Source organism: Pleurodeles waltl, chromosome 5, assembly GCF_031143425.1.
Source record: "Pleurodeles waltl isolate 20211129_DDA chromosome 5, aPleWal1.hap1.20221129, whole genome shotgun sequence".
NCBI lineage: Eukaryota > Metazoa > Chordata > Amphibia > Caudata > Salamandridae > Pleurodeles > Pleurodeles waltl.
Window position 1 is genome coordinate 571,327,925 of NC_090444.1, and position 21,348 is coordinate 571,349,272.

Here is a 21,348-nt window from a genome sequence, read left to right on the forward strand (position 1 = left end):
GGGTGTCCACGTCGTTTGAGTCACATGGGAATCCTCTCTGCGGCTTTGGTTGTCCTGAACTCAAGCTGGGGGCATCAGGTGCAGAGTGTGAAGACTCACGCTTCTGGGGGAAAGTGAGAGTCTCTTTAAAGTTGCTTCTTTGTTGCAATTTTGTTGCTGTTTCTGGCAGAGCTGCTGTCCTCTGGAGGTTCTTGGTCCTTTAGGTGCAGGTCAGTCCTATGAGTCCTCAGAGGTCGCTGATCCCGCTGGATGCGTTGCTGTGTAGGTTCTTTGAGTCTGGAGACAGGCCGGTAGGGCCGGGGACAAGTAAGTTGTCATCTCTGTCGTCTCTGCGGGGCTTTCAGGTCAGCAGTCCTTCTTCTTCTTGTAGGTTGCAGGAATCTGATTTCCTGGATTCAGGGTCGCCCCTAAGTACTCAATTTAGGGGGGTGTTTAGGACTGGGGGGCAGTAGCCAATGGCTACTGTCCTCCAGGGTGGCTACACCCTCTTTGTGCCACCTCACTGTTGGGAGGGGGACACATCCCTAATCCTATTGGTGGGAATCCTCCAAAACAAGATGGAGGATTTCCTAAGGCAGGGGTCCACCTCAGCTCAAGACACCTTAGGGGCTGTCCTGACTGGAGGGTGACTTCTCCTTGTGTTGCTCATTATCTTCTCTGGACTTGCTGCCAAAAGTGGAGGCTGTGTACAGGGGTGGTGGTGGGGGGTGGGGGGGCAGGCATCTCCAATAGCTGGAGTGCACAGGGGCATTGTAACACGAAGCCTGAGCCTTTGAGGCTCACTGCTAGGTGTTAGAGTTCCTGCAGGGGGGAAGTGTGAAGCACCTCCAGCCACTGCAGGCTTTGTTACTGGTCTCAGAGAGCACACAGGCTCTCACCCCATGGGGTCAGAAACTCGTCTCAGTGGCAGGCTGGCACAGACAAGTCAGTCCTGCACTGAAGGATTGGGTAAAATAGAGGGGGCATCTCTAAGATGCCCTCTGTGTGCATTTTTAAATAAATCCAATAATGGCATAAGTGTGGGTTTATTATTCTGAGACGTTTGGTATCAAACTTCCCAGTATTCAGTGTAGCCATTATAGAACTGTGGAGTTTGTTTTGACAAACTCCCAGACCATACTTAATATGGCCACACTGTACTCACAATGTCTAAGAATAGACTTAGACACTGTAGGGGCATTTGGATCATGCAGCTATGCCCTTAACTGTGGTATAGTGCACCCTGCCCTAGGGCTTTAAGGCCTGCTAGAGGGGTGACTTACCTATGCCACAGGCAGTATTTTATGTGCATGGCATCCTGAGGTGGATGCCAAGTCGGTCGACTTTGCCTTTTTCTCTCCACCAACACACGTAATCTGCAATGGCAGTGTGCATGTGTTAGGTGAGCGGTCCCTTAGGGTGGCACAACACACGCTGCAGCCACTAGGGACCTTCCCTGGTCACAGGGCCCTTGGTACCACTGGCATCTTTTACAAGGGACTGATCTTTGTGCCAGGGGTGTGCCAATTGTGAAAACAATGGTACATTTTTATTGAAAGAACACTGGTGCTGGTGCCTGGTTAGCAGGGTCCCAGCACACTTCTCAGTCAAGTCAGCATCAATATCAGGCAAAATGTAGGGGTTAATTGCAACAGGGAGCCATTTTCCTACAATGTTCTACTCATTTTGTGTTGCGTATGGCTCATATTCTATGAATGTCCTTATAAAAAACTAAAAAAGCTCTGGAAACCTAATACTCAAGTCCAAACATGTATTGTTACGTAGTTGTGTACGCTTTACTGAAATGGACTGGTTCACTATCAGTCACAAGGCTTTCTACTATTTTTTGGACAGGTTGTAAGTAATTCACCAACCTGCCTTACTTCATGCTGTATTCAGATCCTTAATGTAGTCGCCGTTGCTTCCTGCTCAGTCGTCTTGGTCTTTTTTGTTAGGGATTTTTTTTTTTTAATAAGATCACCAAATCAATATTTGTCTTACATAACTGTTTCAGCACTGTTGATGATTTTGCTGAATGGTATTTATCAACAAGGTTCACTACTATGTACCTTTTTGTGATGTAGCACAAGCTTCTGTCTACACTTTCTACTCTAGAACATGTGTATAAAACAAATATAGTTCTGCTATAGTTGCTGTAACTGATAGCCCTAAATACAAGCAAACAGAAGTAAGTTTTATTGTCATGGTCATCGCATACTCTGGAAACAGAACGATAATAGAGGCTAACTAGCTAATCCCACTTTCACAAACAGCTTGTAACACACACTCTCAATGTAGAGGAATTCCTGTCAAAGAGGAGAGCCATTAGACTGAAACTTTTAGTTGTGGCTTACAATTGATTATCCAAACACCATCAGTGGTAATAACAGCAAAGATAATTTGTCAGCAAAACCACAAATCTAAGAGAAAACATGGACAAGTGGATCACATGAAGTACCAATTGAGGAACCTGCTAAAAACTGAAGAAATGTCTGATATCATGCGCAGGCTGCCAACACTGACCCAGGAGCATCTAGCCCTCGAGATTGGTTAGATTATGAGAGTATATCAACATGCATAACCTAGTCACCATCTTTAAACATAACTAAAGATTACTATGCAAGAGAGACAACATAATACCCAAGTCCAGCAATTTACATTGTACATCTGACAAACAAAATGGGATACCAGATGCACCAACGCTAAACTTAGTGGATCGAAAAAGCAAGATCTGAACCTCACCAGCTACAAATGTCATGGACCCACTGTTAGCTATGCAAATGGCTGGTACTGTTATATGATGAAGGAACTCTATTACTAGGTTTTGAGCTATTTTATTCAGGATATAACAATTTTTACTTCTGATGTTTTTCTTTATGACTTTAACAGCTGTCAGTATAGCCTAGTTGCACCATGTTTTCGACACAGTGGAATGAGGAGATGTATGTGCAGATATGTCTCAGGCTAAATGCAAAAAGCCACTACTTGGACAGAAAAAAAATATGTTAATGTCAGCTTGAATTAAATAGTGCCAAAAGGGTGGTGCTTACCAGTCCTCAAAGTAGGAAGCAAAGACCCAGTCATAACTCAGTTTTGGACACCTACATTCCTTGAGTTAAGCTAACTACTTTTAAGGCTGGCGTCATTCAAGACAGTTTTACTTCTCACTGTGCACCGACCTGTTCTGGAAAATGTACTTTTTGCTATTTTGAGGTAAAAGCACAGCTATCCAAAGTCCTATACTTTGAATCATAACTAACTGAGAGTCAGGCTTATGAAAAACTTAGCAAATGCATTTTTGGGACTGTAGTTTAACCAAGTGACCAAAGTCAGGCATTTAGCACTTATTTTATTTGTATCTTTGCTAGTTTCACAAACTGACCTTTTGAAAAGCACATACTCCAGCAGTGCAAAATTAAAATGTGGAATTTTGATGCAGAAGGTTCCTACAATCCACATTGAAATCCTACTTGTTAAACTTGAAATTCAAATGTAGTGCAATTGTGCAACTTCAATAGCATGAACAATCAAGCCATTCAGCTGATTTATGATACGAGTGCCTACATTTGTAAGGACCCCAATTTGTATGAGTACTAGCAGTCCCAAGATGAAACTGCACTGTGAAAGCAGGAAGCTGAGGATTCACAAAAACTAAACTAAGCTGAGACATAACTTCAAACCAGAGAATGTCTTTGGTCAACGGCTTACACAGTTCAAAATAGAGGGAGCATCAAAATGCAATGTTTGAGAAAAAGAAGGCTGCATTGGGCATGTGACCTGTGTCATAGCTAGTAGTACCGGAAACAACGGTGAGCCCAAGCACTTTAGGAACCCGGGGTGATACAATACAGCAGAGAAACAATGGTTCACTGAAGTTTCATTCTAAATTGTGAGCGTGTAGTCGTGGTGTTGGTCTTGAAACATTCTCATGTATGTTTCTGACCAGACAGCTCCTAGTTGTAACAAGCCGATGAGGTCCCAGTGCCCAAAGCCCTGTAGCTTTGCGGATTCACAAAGCCAAGTGCCGTGCCAGAGAGATGTTTGCTGTGTGAGTCTATTTATCCATTGAATATGTCGCAGAGCGGCTCTCCAGGCTAACAAGACTATTTTGGTGATGGGAGCAGTATCCTGGGGAACCAGGGAGCCATATAACATAGCTAAGATTCGAGGAAAACTCAGGAGGGACAATACCAAGCATTAAGCAAGGTCTGCCCAGCCACCGTTGCACCAGTCGTAGATCACGAGAAGGTGGGATGCTAGGTAATATAGGTACAAACTGGTCATTCCTAAGCCACCCTACACGGTACGCTTGCATGTTTTAAGCGCAAGCCGGGGTCGGGCGCCTTGCCATAGGAATGAGGTTGCAGTACCCATATCTTGGAGTCAAAATCACCTCTGTGGTATAGAAAGTGGAGTATTTTGGAACATGTAAAGGAACCGTGGCAAGATTATCATTTTATAGAGAGCAATACAGCCCTTAACGTTTAATGGAAGAGATTGCCATTTAGTAAGGTCTTGCTTGGTTTTCTTCACCAGAGGTTCCAGGTTGAGATTCCAAGCAAGCTCTGAATATTAAGACACCCAGATGCCCAGGTACTTAATGATAAGACGACAGGTGGGAATGTCAGTTTGCCAGTCAAAGCAGTCCATAGAGGGGGCTAAAGGCATGAGCACCGATTTTGAGGGGTTCAGTCGAAGGCCTGAGGCTGCTTCAAAACATCAAAAGATGTGAAGACAGCAGACACTCGCAGTGGCAGGGTTAGCCAGGTAAATGGGGACATCATTTGTGTATAGAGCAATGCGATCTTCTCTCCTCTCCCCCCAGTTCCAGCCTCTGATCTGGGCATCACTGCAGATCAGATGCCCCAGTGGTTCAACAGCGAGTGCAAAAAGGAGAAGGGATAGGGGGAATCCCTGCCTAGTTCCCTGCCTGATAGAACAGTCACAAGATAAGACCCCATTAATTTGTACTTGCGCTGCTGGGTTGGAGTAAAGGACCTGTACAAGTTTGCAAAAATGGGGCCCCAGTCCAGTTCGCATCAAAACTTCCTTCAGATAGCCCCAGTCCACTGTATCAAAAGCCTTTTCAAAGTCAAGGAAAAGCAGTGTTAGGTCACTTTGGAGGTGATGACGGTGGGCTAGAGCCAAGGGGAGGCACTGGATGCAGTGCCTTGTGCTGCGCGCTGGCATAAAGCTGAACTGATTGGGGTGTATCAGGGTGGGAAGGACATGCTTGAGACGAGAGGCTAGTATGGTAGCATATATTTTAACCTCATAATTAATAAGAGATATGGGCGGTAAGCTGCACAAGAGGTATATGGAGGTTGAGTTTTCAGTATCACCACAATTGTTGCTGTGTCCAGTACAGGAGGGAGGGTGCCGACATATTTTACCTCTTTATAGAGTGCCAACAATTTAGGGACTAGAGGTTCTCTAAAGGTAGTGTAGTACTCGGTCGGAAAACCGTGAGGGCTAGGGGTTTTCCCGGGGGCCCTCACTGAGAAAGCCACAGCTATTAGTAGACCTGTAAGAGTTTCACCCAACATTTGAGCCTCTGAGGGGGAGGTACAATTCCATGAAGAATTGCATGGAGTAGTTTGCATCTGGCTTACGTGCAGCTGCGTATACGTTACGGCAGTAGTGGGCAAAGGTTTGTGCCATGTCAGCTATCATGTGTACTTTATTGCTCTCGTTCTCAATGAGTTCTGGCGCAATCCTAGAAATTTGATGGAAGGAGACTAGCTAGTATAGAAATTTACCATTTATGCCACCCCAGCCATATATATTGCCCTTAGTAGCTCACCGTAGATGCTTGCATGTCTCAAGAGACTGTCAGCGTATTTCAACTCTCAGGAGGCCAAGTTCACAGGTCGTGGCTTCACCTGGGTCTTTCGCGATAAGGCCAGTTCCATTTTACTGCTATGCTCCTGACAGGTTTCATCCCAGATATTTTCACTTCCAACAATGAATCTTTCTGTATATATTTTTATATATTTGGTGCTCACTGTCCTGTCCTGATGATGACTTCTTATTGATCTGAGGTCGAAACACTGTTGACGTACATAGACCCCACCCTTTGACCCCAAATGTTAGAAACAATGAAAGAAGTCAGGCGTTATAGGTCTTCTTTTTTCTGTAATGCACTTTGTTCTACTTGTCACTCACCACTGCACTTTCTTTCACATGTGAGCACTGGGTCGTATGAAAAAACTGCCATTAATTTAAACATCTCTGGAAATAAATTGTTGTATAATAATGATGTTTTTTTAAATTTGTAGTTTGGAAATTTATCTTTTATTTGTGTGAAACCTGTTTATTGAAACCTATGAAGTGTGTTTATTGGAAATCTTTAATTGGCTACATATTGGTTGTGTACACGTATGTGGGATTTGTATACCCATAGGTGAAGAACATTGTCCTCTAGAATAGAGGTTCCTGATATGAGAATGAAACCTCAGTGAACCTGTGACACAGATAAGCTCAGCATTTACAAAGGGAAAGAAGAAAACTGACACATCACAATTTAAAGAAAATACAAAATTTTCAAATTTGTGCTGCATTTAGAGTTTAGCTGACATGATACACTGCCACAAACATAGGATAAATCCAATAGAGCCTATGGCACGTGTAAAGCCAAGGACGGGATATCTGCCACATTTTGACAGAGTATCCTGTACACCAACAATCTAAAAAAGGCCCAATATTTTATGTTATGTCCATTTACATCAAATAGTCATTCTCATTGTTGTTTGTCACGTGCTTATGCTATAATTCAGGGCACAGTAGGAGGTACAGCACCAAATAAGCCTACAAAACTAACATAGTCGTACAACACACTTGCATAATGGCTTCTTTAAAAAGGTATTTTTTTCTATCATTTGCAGTGTTTTCTGGTAAGTGGATTTTTCAGTTATTTCAACATAGCTAGGTGAATCTCTTACTAGCTCAGTTTCAATATCTGTCTTCGCTTTTGATTTGTTAAAAGGATACGTTCCAGCTTGAGTTTTCAAGTAAAGACGGAAATGGTGCTCATTTACATATTCTGTCTTCATTGTATGGATAACACGTATCCGGACAGCTAGAGGTCTTCTATGAAGAACCCTCAATGGAGTTTTCTGATCAAGCTTCAATTCCTGTAGACAGCAGTCAACATAACAAATAGGATATTATATGTTAATTACACCAAAAACACCAAATTCAAATATTCTTTTTATAAAGTCGAGATGGTGAAGACAGCCATGCAAAGGTTATGCTCTATTCACCCTATGCTGTCTAATTAAAACAGAAATGACTCAATTGGCACTCACAAGAACCAATAGTAATATAGCAACAACACAACACACAGTTGAAAATTATATTTTCTGTATACATTTACACACCACAACAATTAAAAATATTCAACTTTATGATTTGTAAGTAGAGAGATAAGAGCATTTTCCACATTAAAAGAGAGATTTGCTGGGATAGAAGAACCTTTAAAGTACCTTTGTTAATGCACATTCTGGTGGATACTATCTAACTGCCCATTCCTCACCTTTCCTCCCCTTTAGAATATTCCCAGGCATCAGATTAGATCCAGAGATTTTTTTCAGGAATGCTTGTAGGCTGACAGGTGGTTCAGTGTCACTCTACAGTTACTCCATACCACCCTGGAATTCATGGACCAGAACTGCATGTCAGCACCATATCTGTACACTGACATCAGTTTCTTATTCTATCTTTCATGCCCTCAGGCACAGAACACTTTAAAGAAATTGCATGTGAAAATGAGCCAAAATCTAACTTGGAATCTCATGATGTTCAGGAGTACATTCAACAGAATGGGCAGCTAGGAGCATAACAAAGAACCTGCAGTTAGCTAAAGAATCCATCGGGAACAGTGTTATCATAGGTAAGAAACTAAAAGATTGATTGATTCTTCCTAATTTCAGATTCCTCAGATACAGAATAGATAGCAAAGCAGTAGTCAAAACCCAAGCTTTATTCGGTCACATATAACCATCAAAGCATAGAAAAAGAAGACAAAGATCACAACAATCAAAAACTTATATACACGATGAATAAGTGAATAAAAAATATAAGAACAACAGTCACTAAATGATCAAAAAAATTAAAAAACGAGTACGTGTATACCATGCGGCCGCAAGGAACTTGCTAACTTGCGCAAATTAAGAGTGGGGAAGTGTCACTCATCAATATCCTAAGTGCAACTTTACAGTGTCTTATGCCCAGGTTCCTGCAAACTTGACAAATCCATTTCCGCTGAGCCAAACCATAGACTGGGCAAAGAACATAAAATGTACTATAGATTCAGGAGCACAATTGCAACTAGGGCATAAGTCAAGTGTGAGTGATGGTGCCAGTTACCGGTAAAAGAGTTTAATGGTAAGCACCCATATCTAAAACGGGCATACAAACTTTTACATCATGGATCAGGGATTAAATCCAGATAAGGTTCGAACTAAGCATACCATTTAAAATCAAGAAATTGCCTTGTCAATTGACCATGTGGGGTACATAAAAGGAAGTTATTCCTAACATAGGACCAATAAACTGATTTCAAATGTTGCTTCTGAGCCCTCCCTAGATTGTGGGGATACTTCCAAAAGTTCCCAAGTCCCAAAGTATCGAACCACTTCGAAACATACTTGAGCCAGGCAATAGAAAGTGCATTCGGTCTGCCTCAGATGTCTAGCATGGATTCCTTATAAACAGCAAGCTCAGGAGTAGTCCAAATGCGCACCCAAAAGAGTAAAGGTCTTAGAGCTATCACATCAGAGATGCGGGGAAACCAAAAGTCCAGGAAAACCAGAATCAATGGTGTGCTACGAGGGCATGCAAGAAGAGTTCTTAGTAAATTATCTGTAGGCGAAAATAATTTTGTAACATTAGAAGGTCCCCCGACCTCAGCGCCATAGGTCGCCGCACCCTGGGCCTTTGCTAAATAAGTCTTGATAGCCGGAGAAACAGCTTTCACAGTGGTGGAATTGTAAAAGCGCAGGATGGCACCAGACCTGTGCTGAAGAAGTGCGGCGCCCTTGCCAATCTGGGCCGCCTACTGCATATTATTTGTAACTCTTACTCCCAGATAGTCTATTGAACGTACCTTACTTAAGGGAGCTCCATCTAATGTAATAGTGCATCTCCTATCAGGACCCATACTTAGTATCATTAATTTAGTTTTACTGGCATTAAGTTCCAATCCATGGTCCACACAAAAAGCACTAAACCTATTGTGGTATTCCACTCTGAGGTCATCGCGGACATCAGCGTAGAATACGAGTGCATGTGGGCTGAGAACTAGTGAGGATTGAGGCAGCGCGGAGCAGTTAACGCCTCCTCCGTGTGTTATGGTTGAGCCTTATTTTTACAACTGGAAAAATAAACAAAGTTTCTTCACTTCACCCGTATGAAGTGTACTTTGTTTCACTGGCAACGAGGATAGGATGCATCAAAGGCTCAACATAATCACGTTACACCGCATTTGCTGAGACGCTGTTTGAAGGCGTCTTCATTTTCAAAAGGACTGGTTTTCCTGGATGCAAGCGTTTGCTAAAATTATTCCGGACGAGCTCAGAGACTGTAAGTTTTTTTGAAGTACTCAGCGCCGTAGGTGGCCTCTAACCTTTCACAGTTGGCTGCTTGTCGCTGTTTAACCCAGACGCGAGGAGTATCTCCTAGGAAACTCTCACATGTCTCTGCAGGGACGCCTGCCGGTCTCCCTGGAAACCTTCTCAGCGGCACGCTTGATCTTTTTGCTGTTCAGTGCTTTGTTACGGTGGTTACCATACCAACTGAAGCCATTTAATTTGCTGCCGGCCTCCCTAACAGTCTCTTCCTGACTCGCCTCAGCTGGGGGCCAAAGAATCCTGCATCATCTGGGGGGAGAGATAACTTCAGTGTATTTTTAGCGCTCACACAGTGAGGCACTGTAATCTTGGCACGAGCTGATACACGAGCCTCATCTCTCACCGTGGACTATGCTTGCAGTGTGTCGCAGTGTCTAGACTGAAAGAGGAGGCTCCAAGCTGCTCTTCCTTAGCCACCTTTCAAGTTCTTTGATGTTGGTGACTCAATTACGCCTCACAGTTTCTCACCGTGGATTGCAGCTCTGACTTCAACTCTTAACTGTACAGTGCAAAGGATTCATTCCCCTCATGTGCAAAAATCCTCTGTTAACGGTGTAAAGGATTTCGCTGATGTGCACAGCTTCCTGACTAGTTTCTACACTAGTTGAACTACTGTCACATTACTGATCTACACAGCTTTATTATTGGTTTATGCAGTACTTGTACTCTTTCATGTACTTTGGTGACTTTCTTAATCTTGCTAAATAATGGATGCTGCATTACTTGTGTGCGTTCTGTACGTTATATTCTCTTTCAAATATGCAGAATGTTGCGGCACCTCCCTTTTTCCTGTCATCTCCTGGTGAGTCACCCATTAAATGGGCTAAATAGAAAAAAGTATTTGAGCGATATGCAAAAGTGTGTGGAACTTCGTTGAGTGCTGAAAAGAGGACTGCTTGATTACTTCACTGCATGGGCTCTGAGGGCCAAGAGGTGTTTGATCATTTACCAGACATTCCTGACATTGAAGCAATAGAGCTTAATGAGTATGAAACTTGTATACGCAAGTTGGATGCTCACTACCTTCCTAAGGTAAGCACTATTTTAGAGCGTTATTACTTTGGGAAACGATTACAAAGAGAAGGTGAATGTATTGAGAATTATGTGACGGATCTCAGACGTCTTGATTCATCCTGTAAATTTGGGGATTTAACTGATGAAAGAATTAGGGATCAATTCATGTTAGGGTGTCACATTGAGAAAGTACGTGAGGAGCTGTGGCTTTGAGATGAACCTCCTCTTGAAGAAGTGCTTGCTATTGCTAAGAAAATGTAACATTCTTTGAAATGTGTTGATGCAATCAAGAATGAAACGCCAAATCAGGTGTGTGTGGTTACAAAAATACTGGTACCTCTGTGGGTGTTAAACAAAAGGATAGCAAGGGACCCACTAGAGATAAGAGATGTTTTAGATGTGACAAATCAGGTCATTTTGCAAACAATAAAAGCTGTCCTGCTATAAATGCAACATGTAAATTTTGTAAAAAACGGGGTCACTTCTTTTCTGTGTGCAGGTTGAGAAAATCTAAACAATCTGTCCATGAGGTTATTACTAGGGATAGTGAGGGTGTGTGCCCTGCGGATTTTGATTGTAGACAAATTGTCCTACAAATTGAAACTGGGAAGTGTGTTGGCCCTCTGGATTTTATTCAGGTTGAAGGCAAAAGAACCAGAGTTCTTTTTGACTCTGGTGCCAAGATCACGATTATCTCTAACGATTTCTTCAATCTTCGTTTAAGGGACACTGTTGTGTTGCTCAAACCTGATATTAAGCCATGCGCCTATGGAGGTGAACTTATACCATTGCATGGATATTTCATAGGCTTAATTGAATATAAAGATCGCTATGTCTCTGGCAAGGTTTATGTTTCAAAGAAGGGTGATACTATTATCAGTTGGTGGTATCAAAGGGACTTAGGAGTTATGTTAGATCCCACTTCTGATAATCCCATCATATTAAAGGAAACGCCTCCCGTCAATGCAGTGGTACAACAGACAGATTTAGATTTACAACAAGCCCTGTGTTCTGAATTTCCTAATGTGTTTAAAAGCGAATTGGGTTGTTTAAAGGGTTATAGGCACAAAATAAGCGTTCCGGTGAACATAAGAGGAGGAGGAGGTACAGTCTGAATTGAATAAACTCAAGAATCAAGGTGTAATTGAAGAGGTGGAAGGTACTGCTTGGTTAGCCCCTGTGGTTACAGCTAGGAAGCCTAATGGTTCCCTTAGGTTACGCATCGATCTCAGACAGCTAAACAAGTGTGTTGATATGTACCCCCTACCCAACATTTCTCAATTGCTCATGATGTTGGGTGATGCTAAGGTGTTCAGCACCATTGACCTAGCATCAGCCTATCATCAGATTCAACTGGATGAAAGGTCTATGGAGCTCACTGCCTTCATCACACCCTTTGGCACATTCAGATATACTTGTCTTCCCTTTGGGCTAATTTCAGCTGCCTCTGTTTTCCAAAGGGTTATGGAAAAACATTTGAAACCCTTGGAAGGGGTTTGTGTTTACCAAGATGACATTTTAGTGCATGGCAGGAACAGGAATGAACACGATGTAAGAGTCAGGCAGGTTTTGAGGAGATTGTGTGATCACAATTTAACTGTCAAGTTTGAGAAATGTAAATTTGGTATGGAAACCATTGACTATCTCGGCCACACCATAACGGGTGATGGGGTCACACCCAAAGCTGATTTGGTTGATATTATTCAAAACATGGTTCCTCCCACCTCTAAGGAAGAACTCATGCGTTTTCTGGGGATGGTGGAATACTATCATAAGTTTGTTAAGAACTTTGCTGAGGTTACTTATAACATGAGAGGCTTGTTAAGGAAGGGTGCAAACTTTGTATGGACTGGGGAGTCTGAGAAGGAATTTGGATTAATCAAGGAAAAGATGACTCTAGCTCCTGAACTTAAAACTTTGGATCCAAAGAAAAACTCAATAATTACCACTGATGTCAGCCTCAAAGGTCTTGGCGCAGTCTTGCAACAGAATGGGTGTGGCCAGGACAATACCATTATGTTTCTGTCTAGAAGCCTCAAAGGGGCTGAATCTAGATATTCTGTAATTGAAAGAGAAGCCCTCACAGTCCATTGGGCCGTTAAAAAACTTCAAACATTTTTGTGGGGGTACCAAGTTCATAATTAGGACTGGTCACAAACCCTTGTGCAAAGTTTTCAACAAGAGAGGCATCGATTCTATATCTTCCAGAATATCCAGATGGGCTACGGTCGAGTTATTGGTGGCCAGGGATGGATGTACAAATTGAACGCCTGACAAGGGAATGTATGCAATGTGCCATCAGTGAGAAAAGTAGGAAGCCAAAAGTCCAATTGATGATGATAAGAGATAACCCGCACAAACCATGGAAAGACATTGCGTTAGATATTTTAGGACCAATACATAATGGTGGACAAGAAAACGATGTCATAGTTCTGATAGATATGTTTTCACGTTGGCCTGAAATTTGTTTCTCCAGGGGTATTGAAACTGGACATGTTATAAAGTTTTTGAAAGATCTGTTCAAGAGGGAAGGCATTCCTGAAACGTTGCTTACTGATAATGGCGTGCAGCTAATATCTAAAGAAATGGAGTCATTTCTTGTTGAGTGTGACTGACATAAGGCACAACAACTAATGGAGGGTTTTACGGAATTTATGGAGGAAAGGGATATGATGTTGAATATGAGTAAAACAGTGGTCATGACATGTGGAAAGGGAAAGGCTAAGAAGAAAACTTATTTTATTAAGAGCCACGAATGTGAAGAGGTGAATGGATTTACATATTTGGGTATACAATTTTCTAATACGGGATACTGGAAACAACACTTAGAAATTACCAAAATGAAGTATATTAGAACTACGGAGGCAATCTTTAGATTCTCCAATAAAATTGGTAACAAACCCCTAAGGGAAATGCTGCAGATTTACAAAAGTAAATCAATCAGCAGCATTACATACGGCTCTGCCCTTTGGGGCTTGATACCCGAGATCCATTCATTACAAGTGCTAGAGAATAAATTCTTCAACAGAGTACTTGCAGTCCCAAACTCCACTTCCACAGATATGGTACACAAGGAATTGGGTAGTCCCTACGTGGAGGATTTAATACACATAAATGCGTTGATGGCCTGGCATGGTATCTGTTCAAAGGAAGGGACGCATCTTACCCGAAAGATTATTAAAGACTGCCTTACATTAGAACACCGGGACAGAATTCCATGGTTCATGCATATAAAAGATCTACTGAAAGGTATAAATCCAACACCCAACTTAGATAACCCAGGCATAGTTCTCCAATTTAGTAAGAAAGAACTGAAAAATCTTTTAATGGCTTGGAGGGCTAGCGAAAGAGGAAATAGTGAATGCAAGAAATCAACGGTAGCTCCTTACATGATCGAAAACAATGAGGTTATACCAAATTACTTACTGACAGTTGTGAACACTCAGCATAGATTTTATTTGACCCGATTACGTTTTAGAAAGTTACATTTTTTAGTAGCCTTCCCAAAAATGAGAATTTGGAGTAAAAGCCTACCGAAGTGCCCCTGTGTGGGACGATTTGCACAATCTACAATGCACTTTATTTTATCTTGTAAATTTTATCATGATATTAGGAAACAATTTTTAAAACCACTATTTATTATTAATAAGTTATTTTGTTGCAGAGACGCTTTTAATTATTTATTTAAACTGGACACGAATGAGAAATGCGAAGCAGTGATAAAATTCATCTTATATGCAATTGAGCAGAGGAAAAAGCTGTCTTATCTAGAAAATCTCCGATATGAGAATGAGTAATCGCATTGTCACAACAAAGACTTTTATTCTTTTATCAGTATGTATTTGGAAAAACTTTTATTGTATATTTCTTTATTTTAAAGAGACTGTTCTTTTTCTCCTTCTTTTATGGAGTAAAATCCGAATAAAGATTGTTTTGAATTGGAATTGGAATTGGACATAAGGCACAAAAAGTGTGCCCTGTACCACCCGGAATCCAATGGTATGATTGAGAGATTTAACAGAGTTTTGAAAGAAACAGTTTCCTTGGCTAAATGTGATGGTAGGAATTGGCAGGAGGAAATAAGCAAAAGAATTGGGGTATATAGATTGACACCACATACTACCACAGATATGTCTCCTTTTGAACTATTTCGGGGTAGACACTCCAATACCATACTCGAACCATCTTGGGTCAACACGTTCTTGGGGAATGACAATCGAACTATTGATGACAATATCAGGAACGAAAGAGAAGACGTCAAAGCGAACAGTCGCAAGATTTATTTTGACGACAGACATTCTGTTAGAGTGACAAAAGTAAATATAGGCGACTTGGTTACGATAAAACGTCCTGGTTTTCAATCTGGTGGCAATAGGTTATCCAAACCAATGAAAGTCATTAAAGTCTTCAACAATGCCATCAGAACGGATGATCATCATGTATGAAATCTGAACAGAGTGGTCCTGTATAAAGGGAAGGTTTTACAGGATGCGGAACAGAAAGCCAACTCACAAAAGGAAGATGACAACATTCTAATTGGTGGGACATTAAGAAGGTCTGATAGGAAAATGCGAAGCCCTGCTTATCTAAAAGACTATGTGTAAATATTATGTTTAATCCCTTTGGCGTTTTCCAAGGTTCATCAGTGGTGCATATGTTTCCCTTGTTATCTTTAGTTCTTGTGTACACATTTGTTGTTATCTTTTCTTAATTGTTTTGCTTTGATATGTAAATGAGGGGGGGGTGGTATTCCACTCTGAGGTCATGGCTGACATCAGCGTGGAATATGAGTGCATGTGTGCGGAGAACGAGTGAGGATTGAGGCAGCGCGGAGCAGTTAACGCCTCCTCTATGTTTTATGGTTGAGCCTTATTTATACAATTGGAAAAATAAACAAAGTTTCCTCACTTCACCCGTATGAAGTGTACATTGTTTCACCTATCCACCAGGATCTGAAGACCCATACGGGTTTTGGAAATCAAAATGGAGTCATCAGCAAATAATAAAATAGGAATTTTATGGTCATTCAAGGAGGGGCCATCATTTTGACAGGCAGACACTGCTTGCACCACCTCGTTGATGAACAAGGTAAAAAGGGTAGGTGCAAGGACACAACCCTGTTGCACCCCCCGCCGGATATCTATAAGATCAGTTAGCTCTCCCTGGCTGCCCCACCTCACCTGGGCATAAGTATTCTCATGCAACCGTTGTATTAGATGTACTATATTCTCTGGGATGCCAATTTTATACAAAACTTCCCATAACTTCCCTCGAGGGACCAGGTCAAAGGCAGATCTTAGATCCACAAAGGCAACATACAAGTTTTGTTTTGCCGAGACAACATATTTCCAGAATAGGAGGGTCAGCCTAAGAACCTGATCCATTGTACTAATTTGTGGGCGAAAACCAGCCTGGAGTAGAGTTAGTACCTGATTGTCTTGAACCCAATCCAAAAGCCTATCCAGTAACTGCTTTGCAAAAGTCTTTTGAAGGTCATCAATGAGGCTGATTGGTCTGTAATTAGCAGGTGAACCCCATCGCCCTTTTTGTGAATGGGAATTATTTCCGCCCCATGCCAAGTTTCTGGGATAGGACCTCTTGGTGCTATAGCACTTAATGGCGTATTTATGTACCAGGACCAAATAACAGGTTCAGATCTAAACAGATCCCCTGATATCTTGTCAGGGCCTGATGCCTTGGCTGATTTTAGGGAGTTAATAGCAGCTACAGTTTCCGCCATCGAGAAGACGATAATCTCTACAGAGCCGTCAATAGGTGTTCTACAATCATCAGTCCCATGACACAATTCATCCGGAGACAATGGTGTAGAATCCTGTGATAAAGGTAAAGCATAAAGCTGAGAGAAGTGATCCACCCATCTTTCGGGCTGGATATACGTACAGATAGTGCCATTGCCCTCTCTATATCTTTTGGCCAGCAGCTTCCAGAAGGTCCCATTATCTTGAAGTTTGATTGTATCCAACAGACTCTGCCAAATAGTATTTTCCCAGCCTCTCTTTGCCAATTGCAGGTTTTTTTTATACCTAAGTATAGCAATTCTAATTGCCCCCTGTGAGTGAGTCTTAATGGCTGATTTCTGAGTTAACTTGGCATTGGAACAATCCTTATTAAACCATTCCCTAGCTTTGGTATTATCAGACGGGTGCCTAATGGTGATTTCCATGTAAAAAAATACTCTGTAAAATCCTTACCATTTCTTGGTGGCTTCTCATAATTGGAATTTCACTGGCCTCATACTCCGCAAAGACAGACAACATTTTTAAAAAAGATGAGTACATTTTTTTAACCAGATAAGGATTTGACATTACTCTGGGCCAGCTAACGCGAGTTTGCCTGTGATTCAAAAGGGGTCCGGGAACCTCGAAAATACAAGTATTCTGAACTCTCCTAAGCACATTACTAAATAAGGTAAGGAGTAGAGGGTTGTGGTCGCTGTCATGGTGAAGTTCTACTTCATATCTATAGAGAGAGACCAAAGCCTAATGTCTACCAAAAAATAATCAATGACACTGGAAGAAAGCCCTCGTTTAAAGGTGGGTGCAATATTTAAATCAGATCTAGTTCGACCATTACATGCTCTTAGTCCAAATCTAAAGCAGAGGGAAGTCAACTGTGAAGCAGCACAAGAGCCAATACATTGAACATTCTCCTTCAATTGAGGGATGCCCCAAAGTTCATCCTTCTCAGTCGTCAGATTACTGTTAAGATTATAGGGTTAAAAAGTACAGTTCATATCCCCTGCAACTACTAATTTTGTTAGCGGATTCAGGGTATCCATATATTCAGCTAACTGGGCAAGTGTTTGAGACTCTGTGCCTCGGGAAACAGACCTTGCGTACACATTGATTATAATCATTTTGAAATCTGGTTGAAATACAAGTTGAACACCCAATAAATCATGCAAGTTAATGCATAGTGCTGAATGGTCACATTTTAAATTCTTATTCAACAGAATCATGAGACCCTCCCTCAGGTCTACCAAAACCCCCAGATGCTGGTTGGGCCGCAGAAAAATATGTCACAAACCCATCAAAAAATATTGGATCTTCAGCCCAAGTTCCCTGAAATAAACATATTTCTGGTAATTAATAAAACTAGCCCACTCAGGGTCTCCCAACGTTTTAGCAATCCCTCCCAAAATCTAGGACATAATAGAGAATTCTGAGCAGGGGAACTGGATCCTAGGTCTAAGATGCGGACCATTCTCAGAATTGCCAATCCACTCTTCACGACTAGCCCCAGAAGCTGCAATAGGGGTGCTTAAGGAAGAAACATTAGATAGTAATTCCATTTCAGATAGTGGATGAAGACGATTCTCTGTCGTGGATGGGACACAGCTTCTACCAGAATCCTGGGCCTCTCCGAAGAGGCCATCACATAGGGTGGGAAAACTTCTAATACTACCCTGGGGTGGATGGGATTGAAGCTTGATACCAGAACCTCTAGAGTCCCTCAGATAACGTGTGTGTGTGTATCAAATCAATAAGGTTATCCACCAAAAAGTTACCTACAAAGAAAATAGAAATAAAATCAAACTCTGATCCTGGTTGACTGTGTCTACCCACCTCGAGAATATCAGCCCGAATGACAGAAAGGCAATTCCTCTGCATTCATAACCAATAAATCACCTTATTTATAAGAGAATCCTGTGTTTCTCTAAAATCAATGGGTAATTTAGGCACCCCCACCATATAAATAAAACCACCTTTTCTCCTCCAGCCTCGAGGCCTATTCTTGTTGGCGGGGTGATGTGCCCCGACTCAATATGGGCCCTCTTGGGAAGACCTTAAAGAGCCAGAGGGGTGGAATTTAGATGATCCTTCATGCACATGCGAGCCAATTTCTCCCCGTGAGCCCTTGATAGAATCGATATGTTGGGTTATAAACCGCTTCCCTGGTCCACAAGTAATCCCATTTTTGGAGTCTGGGTTATATATCCGACCAGTTAATACTTGCACAGTAGGGCAATTCTCTACACTATTTACCACCATATTACCAGGACTTGCATACATGTGGGGGTCTTGACCACTTGGGCACAGATTTCTGTTGCAGATCGAGCGGTAGATGCCCCATCGAAAGCAGGGATAGGTTCCCCCCTGCTGAACCGCTGACAATTACACACTACCCTCTGTGCATGTTCTCCCACATATTTGTTCAGGACTAATAGTACCAAGTTCTTTAAACCGTCCAACTTTTGTGAAATGGTGGCCAAGTCGAGTACTCCACTTAATTGTGCTTGTCTATCCTGAGACAAGAGTATTCCTCCTTTGTGTTCTACATAAGATGAATGTAAATCGCGTTCAGAGGATTCGCTAAGTTCCATCAGGGCAGCATAGCGATTAGAACATAGATTGTCAGGAGAAACCAAAACATCTGCACTTAAAGAAGGCGAAGATGCTTTATCCCCAATTAGAGGGCCCTTGACGGGCTCAACACACGGGGGGATACTCGTCATAGAAGAAGGTGTTGGTATCTGAGCTGATGGAGCAATATGAAGTTCAGCCTCTCCGGTCAGATTAGACTTCTGTGGCCTTTTCCCAAAAATATCAGGGATCTTCTTGTATGAGATGGTATCATGGCATATAGGAGGGGGAATAGAGGTGCTTCTCATCATGGCTTCCACCTCTTCAAATAAAGTATCTATTGCTTCAAGAGGATTACTACTATTTGGATGGACGATCGTGCAGGAAAGTACCAACATGCCTGGCATGTTACCCCCATTTTTTTACTTATTTGTCAGTTTGTTTTTGCCTGTGTCACTGGGATCCTACTAGCCAGGACCCCAGTGCTCATAAGTGTGGCCTGTATGTGTTCCCTGTGTGGTGCCTAACTGTATCACTGAGGCTCTGCTAACCAGAACCTCAGTGTTTATGCTCTCTCTGCTTTTAAAATTGTCACTGCAGGCTAGTGACTATTTTCTCCAATTCTTATTGGCATACTGAGACACCCTTATAATTTGCTAGTGTATGGTACCTAGGTACCCAGGGTATTGGGGTTTCAGGAGATCCCTATGGGCTGAAGCATTTCTTTTGCCACCCATAGGGAGCTCAGACAATTTTTACACAGGACTGCCACTGCAGCCTGAGTGAAATAACGTCCATGTTATTTCACAGTCATTTTACACTGCACTTAAGTAACTTTTAAGTCACCTATATGTCTAGCCCCCACTTAGTGAAGGTTAGGTGCAAAGTTACTAAGTGTGAGGGCACCCTGCCACTAGCCAAGGTGCCCCCACATTGTTCAGGACAATTTCCCCGGACTTTGTGAGTGCGGGGACACCATTACACACGTGAACTACATATAGGTTAATACCTATGTGTAGCTTCACAATGGTAACTCCGAACATGGCCCTGTAACATGCCTAAGATCATGGAATTGTCCCCGCAAGCCAAATCTTGTATTGGGGTGCCAATCCCATGCATCCCCGTGGCTCCAGCATGGACCCCGGGTACTGCCAAACTAGCTCTCAGGGGTTTTCTCTGCAGCTACCGCTGCTGCCAACCCTCAGACAGGTTTCTGCCCTCCTGGGGTCTGGGCAGCCCAGTCCCAGGAAGGCAGAACAAAGCATTTCCTCTGAAATAGGTGTCAAGGGCTGGGGAGGAGTAGCCTCCCCAGCCTCTGGAAATGCTTTGAAGGGCACAGATGGTGCCCTCCTTGCATAAGCCAGTCTACACCGGTTCAGGGAGCCCCCATCCCCTACTCTGGCGCAAAGCTGGACAAAGGAAAGGGGAGTGACCACTCCCCTGTCCATCACCACCCCAGGGATGGTGCCCAGAGCTCCTCCAGTGTGTCCCAGACCTCTGCCATCTTGAATGCAGAGGTGTGAGGGCACAATGGAGACCTCTGAGTGGCCAGTGCCAGCAGGTGACGTCAGAGACCCCTCCTGATAGGCTCTTACCTGGTTAGGTAGCCAATCCTCCTCTGAGGGCTATTAGGGTCTCTCCTGTGGGTTTCTCTTCAGATAACGAATGCAAGAGCTCACCAGAGTTCATCTGCACTTCTCTCTTCAACTTCTGCCATGGATCAACCGCTGACTGCTCCAGGACGCCTGCAAAACTGCAAAAGTAGCAAGAAGACTACCAGCAACATTGTAGCGCCTAATCCTGGCGGCTTTCTCTACTGTTTCCTGGTGGTGCATGCTCTGAGGGCTTTCTGCCTTCACCCAGCACTGGAAGCCAAGAAGCAATCTCTCGTGGGTCGACGGAATCTTCCCTCTGGTAACGCAGGCACCAAATTTCTGCATCACCGGTCCTCTGGGTCTCCTCTCATCTTGACGAGCGTGGTCCCTGGAACACAGGAGCTGGATCCAAGTGACCCTGACAGTCCAGTGGTCCTTCTGTCCAAATTTGGTGGAGGTAAGTCCTTGCCTCCCCACGCCAGACAGTAATCCTGTGAACTGCGTGATCTGCAGCTGCTAGGGCTTCTGTGCACTTTTGCAAGACTTCCTTCATGCACAGCACAGTCCAGGTCCCCAGCACTCCTTCCTGTATTGCCCAACTCGCTGAGTTGACCTCCGTCTTCGTGGGACCCTCTTTTGTTGTGTTGAGATGACCGCCATGCTCAGATTTCTTGAACGCCTGTTCAAGTGCTTCTGCGGGTGCTGCTTGCTTCTGCATGGGCTCTCTGTGTTGCTGAGCACTCCCCCTGTCTCCTCCTCCAAAGGCGACCTCCTGGTCCTTCCTGGGCCCTGGTAGCACCCATGATC

General features: G+C 42.9%; 1 protein-coding gene across 5 annotated transcripts in view; it reads right to left on the reverse strand.

The window, feature by feature from the left end:
* PUS10 (pseudouridine synthase 10) overlaps positions 1 to 21,348 on the reverse strand; it is a 322,578-nt gene that overhangs the window by 37,529 nt on the left and 263,701 nt on the right. For all 5 annotated transcript variants that reach the window (XM_069234384.1, XM_069234385.1, XM_069234383.1 and 2 more), the window contains one exon: positions 6,970 to 7,112. In XM_069234384.1, the coding sequence (XP_069090485.1) occupies positions 6,970 to 7,112 (143 nt within the window). The remainder of the gene's footprint in view (positions 1 to 6,969; positions 7,113 to 21,348) is intronic.